At 33.6% G+C, this 17,865-nt stretch overlaps 1 protein-coding gene across 1 annotated transcript; it reads left to right on the top strand.

Moving 5' to 3' along the window:
* The first annotated feature begins 8,492 nt into the window (after window positions 1-8,492).
* On the top strand, window positions 8,493-13,790 carry LOC119615251 (odorant receptor 43a-like). Its single transcript, XM_037971358.1, has 7 exons — window positions 8,493-8,795; window positions 9,098-9,236; window positions 9,302-9,572; window positions 13,150-13,249; window positions 13,324-13,425; window positions 13,524-13,631; window positions 13,686-13,790. The coding sequence occupies exons 1-7, from the start codon at window positions 8,493-8,495 to the stop codon at window positions 13,788-13,790; spliced, it is 1,128 nt and encodes a 375-aa protein (XP_037827286.1).
* Window positions 13,791-17,865: the final 4,075 nt, after the last annotated feature.

Raw genomic sequence — 17,865 nt, 5'->3', positions numbered from 1 at the left:
CAATAAATTCCTTCTGACAGACAAATTCATGTTGTTCATGTCCTTGTTGTTTGAGTTCAGTACGAAATCAAATTTTTACTCATTTGTATTTAGGTACATAAGTATGAAGATATGTATGTATGTATATGTCTCTTTGTGTATTGAACTCGATTGGTATCGGTTAAATCACGTACAACATTAAATCTGCTGTTAATTACATGATATTAATTTTCCACACAATGTCCATCAAATGAAGGAGTGTCCAACTATTTATTCTTCGTAGTAAATTATATGGGCGGATGATATTACATATATACATACATACGTACATACACAAATACATATATAAATATAATTTTTACAAATACAAGATATATTAAGAAAGAACCCATGTTGCAATCCCGGGAATAAGTGGTGCTACTTCTAGTCTGCCGGAACTATAAACTGATGATGATCAAATGCTGGGTTAAATGGTAAGGGATGGAAAGTATCTTATAAAAGTGATACCATTAAATTTTCTTTCCTTGTCCAGGCGGGTTCAGGGTTTACTCTGTTCATACTAGATTTACCACCTGTTTACCAGTGTGTTCTCTGTGAATAAGAACAAAGTCCTCGGCTTATTTGATGGATTCGTGTTTCTACCGAATACGTCTCTAGATACTGTTGCCGACTCAACAGAGGGCATCACATCTGCGTGGTTGTAAACGGAAGTGATGTTTTCCCATCTCGGAAGTTAAGCAACGAGGCAGCAATGGTCAGAGTTTACATAGCTTGAGTACTTGAGCAAAGTGATTGTACATTGTACATGGACCGGAAGAACAAAAATGGTCTCCTTCCTGAAAGAATTATAAAGGGGCGTTGGTATGTCGTCTGATCAGCTCACCCCGTGTTTGGAAAAGTACCATCGTAAAATAAGGCCAAACTCATAGATTTAAATTCTTATTAGAACTAATTACAATAGCTACTGCTATAATTATTGAGAGGAAATCCAAATTTGTCAGCGTTTATACCACCCTTTGCGATACGACTTATACTTCTAATTTCGTATCAAGAGATGTAGTTATTTCTTGTTATGTTTTGAAAGTTTTCTGAAGATAATGTCTTAAGAAGTCTCGGGCGCAGAGAGACATGATCATAAACTATGATTTGACAAGTACTTTATCTGATCAGATCGAACTAACAGGCCGGATGTGGAATGACAATTGCTGGATTCATTAAAGAAAAGCGAATGTTAAACGCGTTCCATAGGTTGCCAATCGCAACAGCAGAACAAAATTTGTTGCATACATACAATATTCACGTACATTGTACAACTCCCACCCATGCATGTTTAATTCAATAAGTTCGAGTATGAGAGTGAAGTTGATGAAAACATTGATGTTTGTTTTAAACATTAAACACTGAAACAATGACAGGGAAAGAAGGACACTCTAATACAGCACACAGTTCAATGTGTTGAACAAACTATTGAATGAGTGGTCACTGAACGAAGTAATTAATGTCATCATGTGGTTTATTGGTTTGTTTGGAAATTGAACGTTTCAATAGATGTGTATTGAAAAATATTGCTACAACCACAGCCACAACATAACAAATTTAAATTTTGAAGCCAAAGTATTTTTTTAGAATTTTAATACAAAATTTTTAGAACTTAAAGGAATTTATTAGAAGAATTTAATATATGAATATATGTATATAAATAATCTACAAGGATGTCTAAGTATATTTTTATTAATTTTATGCTTTTGTGGGATTTGTTAGATTTAATGTATTTCTTTTTTTAAATATGTAATAAAAATTAAAACAATAAGCCATTAAATATGGTTTAATAAACAATAACGAAGGATTATAACCAGACAAGTTGGCAAACATTAAAATCATTTGAAAATTATTTTTCTCTTTTTTAGTAAAAGCCAAGTAAAATTCATATACTAGAATTAGTTATATTATTTAGCAGAATATTAAATGAATTGCTTCATTAAATTATTATTTAAAGTTATAACTTTTTTTACTTAACAAGTTATATACTTGAAATAGTAATAGCTCAACCAGATCCTTCTACCACTGCAAAGAATATTAAAAAATTTTACTACTTTATAATCTTAAAAGTCTTGTAAAATTCACGCCATCGGTGTATGTTGGTTATATACAAAATTGCGTATCATTGATCATATATAATGGATTATAGTCAAGTGGTCATCATAAACCATAAATATAAAAAATAGTAATTGACTTATCTGAAAGTGGTTAGCTCTGTACCATAATGTTCTTCATATTAAGTGCAGGGAATTTGAAGCAATTAGCTTGACAATGAAAAATTGTAGTAGTCTAGTCTATAGTCCAGTCTATAGTCTAGTCTATAGTCCTAGTCTATAGTCTAGTCTATAGTCTAGTCTATAGTCAAGTCTATAGTCTAGTCTATAGTCTAGTCTATAGTCTAGTCTATATAGCTAGTCTATAGTCTAGTCTATAGTCTAGTCTATAGTCTAGTCGATAGTCTAGTCTATAGTCTATAGTCTAGTCTATAGTCTAGTCTATAGTCTAGTCTATAGTCTAGTCTATAGTCTAGTCTATAGTCTAGTCTATAGTCTAGTCTATAGTCTAGTCTATAGTCTAGTCTATAGTCTAGTCTATAGTCTAGTCTATAGTCTAGTCTATAGTCTAGTCTATAGTCTAGTCTATAGTCTAGTCTATAGTCTAGTCTATAGTCTAGTCTATAGTCTAGTCTATAGTCTAGTCTATAGTCTAGTCTATAGTCTAGTCTATAGTCTAGTCTATAGTCTAGTCTATAGTCTAGTCTATAGTCTAGTCTATAGTCTAGTCTATAGTCTAGTCTATAGTCTAGTCTATAGTCTAGTCTATAGTCTAGTCTATAGTCTAGTCTAGGGCCGTGGCTCTGGCTACTATCGGGGTCAGCAGGTGGCGGATAGCTGAACGACCTACAAATATGTAGGCCAGCTGCGATAGATAAGCAGTCCCCGACCATGAGCGGCAGAATTCGAGGGCGTGCTAGAAAAAGGTTACATGAGCCTAATGACGATTCTGTGACATGGCGATTAGATGCCGCCAGTAAGTAAGCATCCCCCATAGGAGGTACCCTCTAGAGAGGTGTAATTAGAAGAGTGACGTCTTCGTGGTTCCTCTAGTTATATTTAAACCCAGAAGCGTCTGTTTCATATTGAACGGCTCTCTGGTCAGCGTCTGTTCCCCAAGTAAGGGGCGGTTAGGTCAAAACGCTACGGGTAGGATCCCGGAATAACAAAACAGTGCGCGAGCAGGCTACCAGTCGTCGAAATCCAGCGCCTGCAATGTTACCCCGGTAAGCTTGGCTAAGGTAACAGATAATGCTACAAGCAACAATCACCAGAAGGAGTGCAATAAAGGGGGAGAAAATAGCGACCAACCTATTGGTGGACAGGAACACTATTTTACTCCAGTAAGCAGTTTTTCTCGCAGTGGTACGACAAATCCAGGTGGGAAAAATCAAATAAACCCTTTCCAAAGAAGTGCGGCTACAAAAAGAACGCCACCGCAAACTACTAGCAGCAAAGAACACACGACTCAAGAAGAAGCAATTAGTGATAATGCGCAGCCTTCAGAGTCATTCTGCCTTTTAGGGAACTTAATTGTTGATTTGATGGACTTTGTAAAACCCAAAAACAACGTACACAATGCCATTAAAGATCAATTGACCGCAATCCGAGCTATGTATAATAAAACAAGAGAAGAACTACGTAATGGTATAAATATGACATACCGACAAGAAGTAGAACAGTCCACGCAGACATCACCACGACAAGAAGTGGAACAGTCCATGCAGACATCACCAATAGCATGGCCGTCCAAAAGGGAATCGAAAAGAAATTTAGAAGACAAAACAGCTCCAAAAATGCCGACGCCGAAAAGACTGAAGCAAAGCCTTCCACAAAATAGGACAACACTAACTCCACTAGAAGAACTCCCTAGTAGAAAGCCAGAGTCGGATAACCTAGAAGCCGGATGGGCTATAGTTAAGAAGAAAAAGAATACGAGATCCCGCAAGCCTCGGCCAGATACTATAGTCTAGTCTATAGTCTAGTCTATAGTCTAGTCTATAGTCTAGTCTATAGTATAGTCTATAGTCTAGTCTATTGTCTAGTCTATAGTCTAGTCTATAGACTAGAATATAGTCCAGTCTTGGTCTATAGTTCAATCTATAGTCTATTCTATAGTCTAGTCTATAGTCTATTCTATAGTCTAGTCTATAGTCTAGCCTATGGTCTAGTCTATAGTCCAGTCTATAGTCTTGTCTATAGTCCAGTCTATAGTCTAGTCTATAGTCTAGTCTATAGTATAGTCTATAGTCTAGTCTTTAGTCTAGTCTATAGTCTAGTCTATAGTCTAGTCTATAGTCTAGTCTATTTTCTAGCTTAAAGTCGAGACTATAGTCTAGAATTTCAGAAATCTTCAAAATTTAAATTATTTTTTGAAATTGAATAGAAATTCTTTTCTATTTAGTAGAAATTTACACTTTAAAAGTCTGTCGACAAATATGAGTTTTACTAGGTGGCAAATATTTTTGGCAGTATGTATTGCATTGCCAAAATGATAGCAAAACACATGGTCTAAAGGAAAAGACAAAAACATTCATACAAAATATTGCAGCATCAGCTCAAATATTATAAGGACTCATACTCGAATTGTAACCGTAATATAAAAATAAAAGGAAAAGCAAACAAACGAACGAACATTAATACCACTTACTGAAGCGTTATGCCACAAAAAAGCACAAAGGCAGACAAATACGAAAACACACATCCAAGTAGACACAATGCGACAAAAAACTCATACTTAAGCATTGACCCATACAGAACAGTGTATGTATCTCAAAGGATATGCACATCCTTACAAACGAAACGAAAAACAAATACAATTGCATGAACATGTGCGAGTATTTACATGAAGCTGCTTAAAACAAAAACAATATTTTGTGCAAACAAGGACACTAACGGACGGAAACAAAAAACCGCAACCAAAAAATAAAAAAAGATACAAAAATTAATAATGGCCATGATGTGGCTGGCTCTCACTCACTTACTGGTTGTTATTGGTCTCAAAAATTCAAAAATTAAATAAAAAAAAAACCAAATAATGTCAGTTACAGATGACAAGAATTGTTAGGTGTGCTGTTACTGACGTTCCTGTTTTTTGTCCATTTGTCCGTTTGCCAAAAACAAAACTTCTGTTATTGTGCCTTTTGTTCTGGATGGAGTGTGAAGACACGTTAACTACGCATAATAAATCATTATGGTAGTTCCGGTAAAATATCTATGTGAGATTTTCTGTTTTTATTTGTTGATGGAAAGCAAGTGCAATAGTGTTATTCCATGTTAATTTTTAAATAACACTTAGCTTTATCTTGTGGAAAACCAAGATATGAATTATAGTTGGTAATTGGGACAAGTATAGGCTTAGGTCCTATAATATTATGCATCGAACTCTACTCTATAGATAGAACTGATTTGTTAGAATAATTATATTGTTATAAACAGCAACAAGTTAATGTCTGTATTTAATTTAACACCAACGTTTTTAAATGAGTTTATCTTCAATATAAAGCTGCAGGACGGGATTGCATTTTCCTGACACTTTTGTAGACTGAGTCTGGACTGGTTTCCGTACATCTGTCAAAGATTTTTGAAATTCGCATATACCCCAATTAAATGGCAGGACGCAAGGGTAATATTTATACCCAAATCCGAAAAACCTTGAATATCAATACGGCCTTGAGATGGGCTCAACCGAGAGTCCCCATTGTTAACTCGGCGAAGTTGGAAATTTGTCTTTTTACAAGAAAGTGTTTCTAAGTATATTGAATCCTGTTTCCTGGGTAAGAAAATACCGGTGACAGGCGGAGTAAAGTACTTAGGTGTAATCCATGACAAAAAAATTAAAATGGAGGCACCACATAGAAGATCAACAAGGCACATCGGTGATGGGCGCTATGTAGGAAAACCATAGCCAATGTGTCATTGTAGGACTAAGGCCCCATTATGACACATTGGCTTTATAAAAGTGTAATTACAACAATTCTAACTTGTGCCTTAATAATCTAATGGAAAGTGTAATATGCTGCTTGGGTATAAGTGGTGACATGAGCAATATGTATGTTAAGGCTCTAGAAACATTGCTTGATTGGACAATCATTCGAATACCCATTGAAACATATATAAGATATGAGGCGGCATTTAGGCGAAGTAGCCAAAAGCAGTTATAGGACACGTCATCAATGTATATTGGACATATTCGAATGCTATACATAATCATACCAGACATATAATATGTCGGAAACTTCGAAACTCTGATCTCAGATAGAATGGCATAGTCAAGCAGAACATTAGAAAAAAAACACGTAGAAAACCGTTGCTATACGGATGGCTCTAAATTTTGAGACAAAAATATATCACCGTTTACCTAATCACAACACTAGCTTCCGGGAGAAGTCCGATCAATATACCACTGAGTATGTTAAAAATATGGATTATTTTTAATAACAAAGCATTTAAGTTGTTTACCTTAATTCCGAAATATTTTAACAATTTGTTGAAAAAAGTGATTTTCTAAAAGTGGGGTTATATGGGGGCAAGGGTAAATATGGACCTATCCTTATAAATTAGAGTTGTGTATGCTGGATTTCATCGTGATACTAGTGTTTATTAGTGAATTATTGACCTTCAAGTCATTTCCTGAACGGGACTTTGTATGGGGGCTAGGGTCAAATAAAGTCCGATAATTACAAAAATCGGTAGTATTATTAAGACGTATATAGAACCAAGTTTTGCCGATTTTTGTAGAGATACTACAATATTTAACATAATTATAAACTCAAAAGCCCTTTTCGGGGGGTAGTGTTGTATGGGGGCTAGGTGAAATAATGGACCGATTTCAACCATTTTCAAAACACGTATGGTCCAAATTTCATCAAAATATCTTGAAAATTGCGACCTGTACCTTGCGCACAGGTACAGGTCGCAATTTTGAGTCGATCGGTATACTTTAAGGTGGGTGTAGGACCAATATTTTTGTGCGTTACAAATATCAGCACAAACGTATAATACCCTCCCCACTATGGTGGTGTAGGGTATAATAAATAAGTATGGCTTCCACAGGGCTTAACATATTTACCGACAGACAGAAGTTAAAACTAAGACAGTATTGGATTGTAAGAAAACTTTAACCGAATACTCTCCCAGAGTTAAGGTTAGCATTATATATGTATGTACCAGGCCAGGAGTAGGTAAAGAAAGAACGAATGTCCTAGCTTTTAAGAAGAAGAGAATCCTCTTGGAATAATGAAAACATGGGGAAAACTACAAGACTACAAGGATGGGATAACCCAAACGAGAGGGGGTTAGTATGATGGTACGTATTATAAGTGGGCACACAGGATTACAGCTATACAAAATAGGTCGTGCGGATTCAGACTAATATAGAGCATGTTGAAAGGACAGTCAAACTCTTGAGCAATTTCTCTGTCATTATCAGGCTTTTGTAGAAATTGGATAGCGATAATATTCCTGATATAACATCTCTCACGAACTATAATTGGAAAATTTTTAGAAATTACGCCCAGGAAACTGAGTTTCTAAACATCGGACGAAAGTATATTTAGAGAATACTATATGAAAAGGGTTGATAGTGTCCTAAGTGTATTTTTTCGGATTTGATGCATTATATAACCTCCTGTCTAGCTAACCTAACATAATGTATGTATATTAAATAAATTTGTTGGATTTCAATGAGAAACACTATATATATTATTTAATTAAAAATGCCTCTTACTCTCCTGAGAACCGATATAATGTAAGATTGATACTTTGAATATTGTGCCTCAATAAATACGCACAAATTTTAGAACATTATTAAATTTTGAAACTATTTAAACTTTAATATGATCATTTAATTTAAGCTAATTTGTTTTCTCATTTTTTTTTCGTTTTTTAATACAATTGACTACAAACCAATATCAATTGTAGCTGAAACCTATAATCCAACCACTGTAATAGTGTAACATTCAATTAGTGAAATTGGCACTTGTATTGCTCTAATTGGCAATTTTGTCATAACGATATCCTTGCCACACAAAGTGGCAAACAGTTTTAAATTAATTTAAAATTTACGTATTCCCAACTTCACACACACATACACACAATGAGACAAATATTGCCTTATAACAAATGCAGGCCTCAATTAGTGGTTGGTATTGCCAACAAAATTCTTAAGGATATTTAAGTGAAAAGACTATTTTGTGAAAAACTTTCAATTGAAATATAAATATTATTCGACACTGATTGTCTACTGTTCTAACACTTGTTTGCAGTGTGTTCTCTGTGCTTTGGCATAAAACTTTACTATTTCCGTTTCCTTAACATCATTATCGTACGTATTGTATAGGGCTGCGGTATGTTTTCAATTCTTTTAAATTTCTTTAAAAATATAATATTTTTCATACTTGAAATTGCTGGCAGTAGAGGATGCTTGAAGACAATCCAATGTTGGCGATAAATGTTAAATTGTGGAAATATTTCGCTGTCATATTTCCGGGTCGTGACAATCATTGGCGTGTTTATCTATTTGTTTTGCCCGTTTGCGTAATGAATGCGATGCAATTTGTCTATTTGTTTCGCATGTGGGGCGACTTGACTCCATTTATATTGAATACATTTTTTGCGGCCGCAATATTTGATGCTCTATTACGGACGTGCCTTGTCATTATCAATCGGGATAAATTTGAAGCATTTATTTTGGAATTGTTATCGATGTATAAAGAAATTGAAGTAAGTGTTTATTTTATTTCATAGTTGTGTGTTGTTGGTGTAATAGAGAATCAATTTAAAAGAAATATTTAAATTAGTCAATATTTATTCATATAAATGTCTTCCTTAATGTGTTGTATTGGTTGGGTGAAAATGTTATGTCGTATGAAATATTTTAGGGAAGTCTACTGAGTAGTCAACAGACTAGTCTGTTGCGATACAGGTTTCATGGCAGCGATATAGCTGAATTTATTTAAAACTATACGAATTGTCTCTTTTACTCACCCAATACTGTATTGTTTTCCTTTGTAATATATAAACAGCAAAGCAATGATATTTATGCCAACAGAATTTTAAAAGACGCCGCCATATCAGCCAGGAAAGTATCAATTTTCAATTTAACAGCATCCTTTTTCGATATTATAGGAGCTTTAATATATCCTTTGTTGGTTGACGGAAGAGGTATGTATTGTACACTTCCTCGAAGAGTATGTATGCTATATATGTATAACATGTTTTCATTTTAGTTCATCCATTTGGAGTCGCTCTACCGGGTGTTGATATGACTGCTTCGCCAGTCTATGAAATTTTCTATATCATACAATTTCCAACACCTATGATTTTGACAGCCATGTACATGCCGTTTGTTAGTTTATTCGCTTCATTTGCCATGTTTGGTAAATCAGTGTTAATGATTTTGCAACATAAACTTAAAAGTATATGTGATGATGGTAAGACGGAAGAGGAGCAATTTATGACTTTAAAGGACTGTATTCGGTATTATAATCGTATGGTGTGGTAAGACTTATAGCTAAAGTTAAATTAATGTGAACAAATTTAAAATTAAACCAGTACGTATGAAAATATAGCAAATCTATGAAATAGAGTGTGTATTGTTGCCACTTTTTCGGTAAAAAAATGTGTTTAAGTGGTTAACGGTAATTTTTTAACCAGAGTTTAGACATTTCTGACGTTTTTTCCAATTCTAGACTAGTCTATAGTCTAGAGTCTAGTCTATAGTCTAGTCTATAGTCTAGTCTATAGTAGAATATAGTCTATAGTCTAGTCTATAGTCTAGTCTATAGTCTAGTCTATAGTCTAGTCTATAGTCTAGTCTATAGTCTATACTCTAGTCTATAGTCTAGTCTATAGTCAAGTCTATAGTCTAGTCTATAGTCAAGTCTATAGTCTAGTCTATAGTCTATACTCTAGTCTATACTCTAGTCTATAGTCTAGTCTATAGTCTATACTCTAGTCTATAGTCTAGTCTATAGTCTAGTCTATAGTCTAGTCTATAGTCTAGTCTATAGTCTAGTCTATAGTCTAGTCTATAGTCTAGTCTATAGTCTAGTCTATAGTCTAGTCTATAGTCTAGTCTATAGTCTAGTCTATAGTCTAGTCTATAGTCTAGTCTATAGTCTAGTCTATAGTCTAGTCTATAGTCTAGTCTATAGTCTAGTCTATAGTCTAGTCTATAGTCTAGTCTATAGTCTAGTCTATAGTCTAGTCTATAGTCTAGTCTATAGTCTAGTCTATAGTCTAGTCTATAGTCTAGTCTATAGTCTAGTCTATAGTCTAGTCTATAGTCTAGTCTATAGTCTAGTATAGTCTAGTCTATAGTCCAGTCTATAGTCTAGTCTATAGTCTAGTCTATAGTCTAGTCTATAGTCTAGTCTATAGTCTAGTCTATAGTCTAGTCTATAGTCTAGTCTATAGTCTAGTCTATAGTCTAGTCTATAGTCTAGTCTATAGTCTAGTCTATAGTCTAGTCTATAGTCTAGTCTATAGTCTAGTCTATAGTCTAGTCTATAGTCTAGTCTATAGTCTAGTCTATAGTCTAGTCTATAGTCTAGTCTATAGTCTAGTCTATAGTCTAGTCTATAGTCTAGTCTATAGTCTAGTCTATAGTCTAGTCTATAGTCTAGTCTATAGTCTAGTCTATAGTCTAGTCTATAGTCTAGTCTATAGTCTAGTCTATAGTCTAGTCTATAGTCTAGTCTATAGTCTAGTCTATAGTCTAGTCTATAGTCTAGTCTATAGTCTAGTCTATAGTCTAGTCTATAGTCTAGTCTATAGTCTAGTCTATAGTCTAGTCCATAGTCTAGTCTATAGTCTAGTCTATAGTCTAGTCTATAGTCTAGTCTATAGTCTAGTCTATAGTCTAGTCTATAGTCTAGTCTATAGTCCAGTCTATAGTCTAGTCTATAGTCCAGTCTATAGTCTAGTCTATAGTCCAGTCTATAGTCTAGTCTATAGTCCAGTCTATAGTCTAGTCTATAGTCTAGTCTATAGTCTAGTCTATAGTCTAGTCTATAGTCTAGTCTATAGTCTAGTCTATAGTCTAGTCTATAGTCTAGTCTATAGTCTAGTCTATAGTCTAGTCTATAGTCTAGTCTATAGTCTAGTCTATAGTCTAGTCTATAGTCTAGTCTATAGTCTAGTCTATAGTCTAGTCTATAGTCTAGTCTATAGTCTAGTCTATAGTCTAGTCTATAGTCTAGTCTATAGTCTAGTCTATAGTCTAGTCTATAGTCTAGTCTATAGTCTAGTCTATAGTCTAGTCTATAGTCTAGCCTATAGTCTAGTCTATAGTCTAGTCTATAGTCTAGTCTATAGTCTAGTCTATAGTCTAGTCTATAGTCTAGTCTATAGTCTAGTCTATAGTCTAGTCTATAGTCTAGTCTATAGTCTAGTCTATAGTCTAGTCTATAGTCTAGTCTATAGTCTAGTCTATAGTCTAGTCTATAGTCTAGTCTATAGTCTAGTCTATAGTCTAGTCTATAGTCTAGTCTATAGTCTAGTCTATAGTCTAGTCTATAGTCTAGTCTATAGTCTAGTCTATAGTCTAGTCTATAGTCTAGTCTATAGTCTAGTCTATAGTCTAGTCTATAGTCTAGTCTATAGTCTAGTCTATAGTCTAGTCTATAGTCTAGTCTATAGTCTAGTATAGTCTAGTCTATAGTCTAGTCTATAGTAGTCTATAGTCTAGTCTATAGTCTAGTCTATAGTCTAGTCTATAGTCTAGTCTATAGTCTAGTCTATAGTCTGGTCTATAGTCTAGTCTATAGTCTAGTCTATAGTCTAGTCTATAGTCTAGTCTATAGTCTAGTCTATAGTCTAGTCTATAGTCTAGTCTATAGTCTAGTCTATAGTCTAGTCTATAGTCTAGTCTATAGTCTAGTCTATAGTCTAGTCTATAGTCTAGTCTATAGTCTAGTCTATAGTCTAGTCTATAGTCTAGTCTATAGTCTAGTCTATAGTCTAGTCTATAGTCTAGTCTATAGTCTAGTCTATAGTCTAGTCTATAGTCTAGTCTATAGTCTAGTCTATAGTCTAGTCTATAGTCTAGTCTATAGTCTAGTCTATAGTCTAGTCTATAGTCTAGTCTATAGTCTAGTCTATAGTCTAGTCTATAGTCTAGCCTATAGTCTAGTCTATAGTCTAGTCTATAGTCTAGTCTATAGTCTAGTCTATAGTCTAGTCTATAGTCTAGTCTATAGTCTAGTCTATAGTCTAGTCTATAGTCTAGTCTATAGTCTAGTCTATAGTCTAGTCTATAGTCTAGTCTATAGTCTAGTCTATAGTCTAGTCTATAGTCTAGTCTATAGTCTAGTCTATAGTCTAGTCTATAGTCCAGTCTATAGTCTAGTCTATAGTCTAGTCTATAGTCTAGTCTATAGTCTAGTCTATAGTCTAGTCTATAGTCTAGTCTATAGTTGTCTATAGTCTAGGTCTAGTTAGTATCTAGTCTCGTCATAGTCTAGTCTATAGTTCCAGTCTATCGTCTAGTCTTATGTTCCTAGTCTATAGTCTAGCTATAGGTCTAGTCTATAGTCAGTCCGTCTAGTCTATAGTCTAGTCTTATAGTCTAGTCTATAGTCTAGTCTATAGTCTAGTCTTAGTCTAGGTCTCTAGTATGGTCTAGTCTATAGTCTAGGTCTATAGTCTAGTTCTATAGTCTAGTCTAGTCTAGTCTATAGTCTAGTCTATAGTCCTAGTCATATAGTCTAGTCTATCGTCTAGTCTATAGTCTAGTCTATAGTCTAGTCTATAGTCTAGTTAGTCTATAGTCTAGTCTATAGTCTAGTCTAGTCTATAGTCTAGTCTATAGTCTCGTCTATAGTCTAGTCTATAGTCTAGTCTATTAGCTCTAGTCTCTAGTCTGGTCTATAGTCTAGTCTATAGTTCTTAGTCTAATAGTCTAGTCTATAGTCTAGTCTATAGTCTAGTCTATAGTCTAGTCTAGTATAGTCTAGTCTATAGTCTAGTCTATAGTCTAGTCTATAGTCTAGTCTATAGTCTAGTCTATAGTTTAGTAAATACATACGATGTTTAATCAAATATAGAGATAATCCCAATATTTAAATAATTTCAGTTACACTAAGGATTTTAATTCCCTGGTAACGTATATTGTCTTTGTGGAGTTTTTGTTATTTGGAACCATAATTTGCTCCCTATTATTCTGCATGAACATTGTAAGTTTAAATAATTGATAGCTTTGAGATGTTGATAATGTTAATGAATTGTTTTTCATTATTGCATTTTATAGATTGAAACATTTACACAACTTATATCAATAATAATGTACATATTGACCATGATGTATGTCCTGTTCACATATTATTGGCATGCAAATGAAATGTTAATTGAGGTATAAATATAAAGACTACAATCTTCAAAAGTCATTTTTAATTAACTTTAATCAATTTCATAAATATACTTTCCATTATTATATTTCTTTAATTACAGAGTATTAATGTGTCGGAGGCAGCTTATTCTATACCATGGTATTATTGCAGCAAACGTTTTCGTAAGACATTGTTATTATTCATAATAAGAACACAGAAGCCTTTACAGGTAAATGCAATTATTAAAAACACTTTTACAATTTACAAGTTTTGCATTTTACAGATAATGGTTGGTAATATCTATCCCATGACTCTGGCTACATTTCAATCTTTACTTAATACATCTTACACATATTTCACCATGTTGCGGGGTTTGTACAATCAATAATGGATTTACATTTGGCCTGAAACTAAATGAACAATTGAAATTATATATTATGACTACCACTACCACAATAGTACAATACATAGAGTACTTTATGGCAAACAGTTTAAAATTTTCTCACTTTCACCAGGTAGCACACAATTAGATGTAGTAGAAATGATTTGGACAAGGAAAAAAAGAAGTACTTTCAAATTTGTTACGAAGCACTGGCAGTAAAACTAAATAAACGTTTATTATAATGACATTCAAATTGTTTTATGTGAAAATTTAAACGAAAAGAAGCACACAAATTTGACTCTAGAAAGGTGAGCTGTTATATTTTCATTTTAGTTCAAAGTCATTCCACCAATGTATTTAGAACAGAGCCAAAAGCACAATTTACAATTTTTGTATTTTGCCAACATTTTGTAGAAACTTCGTACACTTAAAAAATTCAATTTAGAGAATAGTGGAACTCTTCCAAAGATGACGAGAATAAAGGTTCCGATTTAGAATACTTTAGAGCATCCCAATGCCATTTCGTTGTAAGTGAGGAAATAGTAGAAGTGGTATAAATTCGACCTTATACATCTCCTGTATGACATACTGGTATATGCCAGAACTCTCCACACATTGTATCTGTAACTTTTGCAAAGCACAACACGCCTACCTTAAAGAAAAGTCAGAAAACACTTGACAAGAAGGTATAGATATGTAAGTAATCGCATCTGTTCGGATAAAAAGGGTGCCTATAGAAAAATATATTTTTGTATATGGTATTACAGGAAACTCCCTAGAGCTCCTTGTTGTTAATAAAAAGCTCTTAAGGCTCCGTAATATGGGTACCAAGATAGTCGAATATGTTGTGCTCTGAATCAAAGGATAATTTTTCTCAACCATAAGTCATCTCATGGAATCAGTCTTTTCGAACCAGAAGATATAAAATCCCAGAATTTCGATCACCTTGATTTGGAATTTTGGATTCTAATTCTTTAAAAAAAAACTCGGAAATTATGGGATCTTAAACCTTTCATTAAACACTGAATTACTCAGTGGACCTACGGTGGAAAGCTGTGGAAACAAAAGTGCATTTGTTTGATTTCAGAGAGTCGGAAGTATTGAAACGATCTTAGGCAGGTCGATTTTGAAGTGATTGATTGATGATTGAATATCACAATGGGGCAAATGGCCTTCTAGTGTTCTCGCTGTTATTTTAGAGAGAGTCGGAAGTATTGAAACGATCTTAGGCAGGTCGATTTTGAAGTGATTGATTGATGATTGAATATCACAATGGGGCAGATGGCCTTCTAGTGTTCTCGCTGTTATTTTAGATTGGACCGATATTACATACTTTTGTCATTTGTGGATTTGGTACTTCAAAACTAGATCATCTCAGAATTTTAGAAGTTACTAGAACTTTTCTGGTCTTCGGAGCAGGATTAAAAATACTGATAAGATTTTTCTTCGCGTGTATACACTTTTTTCCATAGACGTTAAAACAAACATGTTGTTGAATGCGTGTAGGTATGAGTCGGTCAGATACTACATAGTTGTTGGCCACTTAAAGAAATCATGGCATTTAACCATAACGTGGAATTAAAAATACATTAAGTTTAAGTTTGTTTATGACCGAAACTCCAGGCGAGTGATAAAAAGTAATTGTTGGCAAACTAACTTCTGTAATATGTTAATAAAGAAGAATAAAAAGTAAATTAAACTTATACTAAAATTTCTAAAAATAAGCTTTAAGATAAGCGCTTTTTAAAATAATGCTTATTTTGCAATTAGTAAAGTGATATTAAAGAACATAGTAAAATGGTGAAGTTTGTAGTATAAAAGGACTTAAGTAGTTGAGTTTAAATAAATATTGGAGTTTTCTTTGTAAAGCTCTAGGCTCCATTCTGTTACTCAAAAGATGTCAAGGTATTTAGAAATGTGTTTGTATGAACTGTGAAGAGAATTATTCCATTTTTAACAATTTTTTATATGTAGAACAAATTAATTTCACTTAAAACTTTAACATTGAAAGAAATATTTACATGCATTTGATTTTTGACGCACAGATGAAGGTGTTATCGGGTGAGGTGTTTCATCTATGATCCCAGTAAATATTGTTTTTATTAAAGTTGACTTTTAATAGCCACACAATTAAAGTTGCATCCCATCATTGCAACAATGTTGCTGGTTAAAGCTGCTATACTTACTTTGATAATATGTATGTACAAATTTGTAAATAGTGACCAAACGATGATCATGGTTTAGAATAAGGAAAAAACAAGTAAGAAATTATAGTCGGTCGAGGCCTACCATATAATACCCTACACCTGTTACAAAAATAAAATGTGATTTAGTTTTCATAATAAAGCATTTAAGTTGAATTGTATCTTGTCACAGATATACTTAAGCCATTAATTGTTTAATAAAATTGTGGACATTTAAGTCAAATTTTGAAGGGGGCTTTTTATAGGGGCTAGGGTCAATGAGGCCTTATAATTATAAAATTCATGAGGGTTATTAAGGCTAGTATAGAACTTTGTTTTACAGCTTTATGTCGAGATAGGTGTATATTAAACATAATTATGAACTTAAAAGGCCTATTCGACGGGTTCAGTTGTATGGACCGATGTTAACCATTTTCAATAGGCTTCGTCTCCGGTACCATAGAAGATCATGTACCAAATTTCATTGAATTATGTCCAAAATTGCGACCTGTAGTTTGATTACAAAGTTTACAAGCCCCATTCGGGGGTTCAGTTGTATGGGGGCTAGGTGAAATAATGTACCGATGTTAACCATTTTCAAAAGGCTTCGTCCCTGGGACAATATCATGTACCAAATTTCATTGAATTATCTTCAAAATTGCGACCTGTAGTTTGATGACAAGGTTTACATGGACGGACAAACAGACAGACAGACAGACGGACGGACATAGCTAAAACGGCACTGAAAATGATTCTAAGCCGATTGGTATACTTTAAGGTGGATATAGGACCAATATTATTGTGCGTTACAAACATCAGCACATACCCAATTTACCCTCTCCACTAAAGTGGTGTAGGGTATAATAAAAACAAGTAAGAAAGTATAGTTGGGCTTGGCCGACCATATGATACCCTACACCAGCTATGAATATTAACTGTAATTTATTTTTCATAATAAAGCATTTATCTTTAATATAACCTTGTTTCCGATACATTTAAGCAATTTATGGACGAAAAACTTATTTTCTAAAAGAGGTTTTATATGGGGGATAGGAGCAAATGTGGACCGATCCCGATAAAATTTTGTGAATATTAGTGTTTATAAATTAATTTTGGACATTCAAATCATTTTCTGATGGGAGCTAGTGTCGAATGAAGCCCGCTTTTATCGAGATATTTAACATAATTATGAGCTCAAAGGCCGTTTTCGGGGGTTCTGTTGTATGGGGGCTAGGTGAAATAATAGGCCGAAAAAAGCGTATAAGACGTGTTTAGACGTGAATAGACGTGTTTATAAAATGTTTGTAGATAAAATATGTGGAAAATATCTTAAGAAACCTTTCAAAGTATAAATTGAAATGTAATATTTTTTTCAATATTTTTCAATACGATTTTTTGCAACTATGTTGACTTGAGAATTCTACTAATACATTCTTAAAGTTAGGTACCGGATGACAGTAGACTTAGGTACTTTTGACAACAGTTTCATTTCTTATTTATTCTTTGGTACCAAATGTCATCCAATTATGTTGAAAGTTGCAACCTTTACCAGCCAGGTTGCAAAAATGATACTAAGCCGATTGGTATACTTTAAGGTGGATATAGGATGAATATTTTTTGTGTACAAATATCAGTAAAAGCTTAATATACCTCCCCATTAAAGTGGTGTAGGGTATAAATATGTATATTAAAACAACATAGATGAATGCTCTTTAAAAACAAGTCAAGGATATTGGTAGAGGCTGGAATAGATCGTAAATTAAAGTTGCATAATAATAACTGATATTAATGTCAATTAGTAATAGTAACTATTATAACAAATACTAACTCAAAATTTAATTGTTTTGAGGCAACCACAATGTTGCATGTAAATGTTGTAAAATACTATGTGGGTTTTA

This window comes from Lucilia sericata, unplaced genomic scaffold, assembly GCF_015586225.1.
Source record: "Lucilia sericata isolate MDLA Ls3-8-SP2 unplaced genomic scaffold, ASM1558622v1 Contig000002F_arrow, whole genome shotgun sequence".
In the NCBI taxonomy this organism is placed as follows: Eukaryota; Metazoa; Arthropoda; class Insecta; order Diptera; family Calliphoridae; genus Lucilia; species Lucilia sericata.
This window is presented reverse-complemented; position numbering and strand designations above follow the sequence as displayed.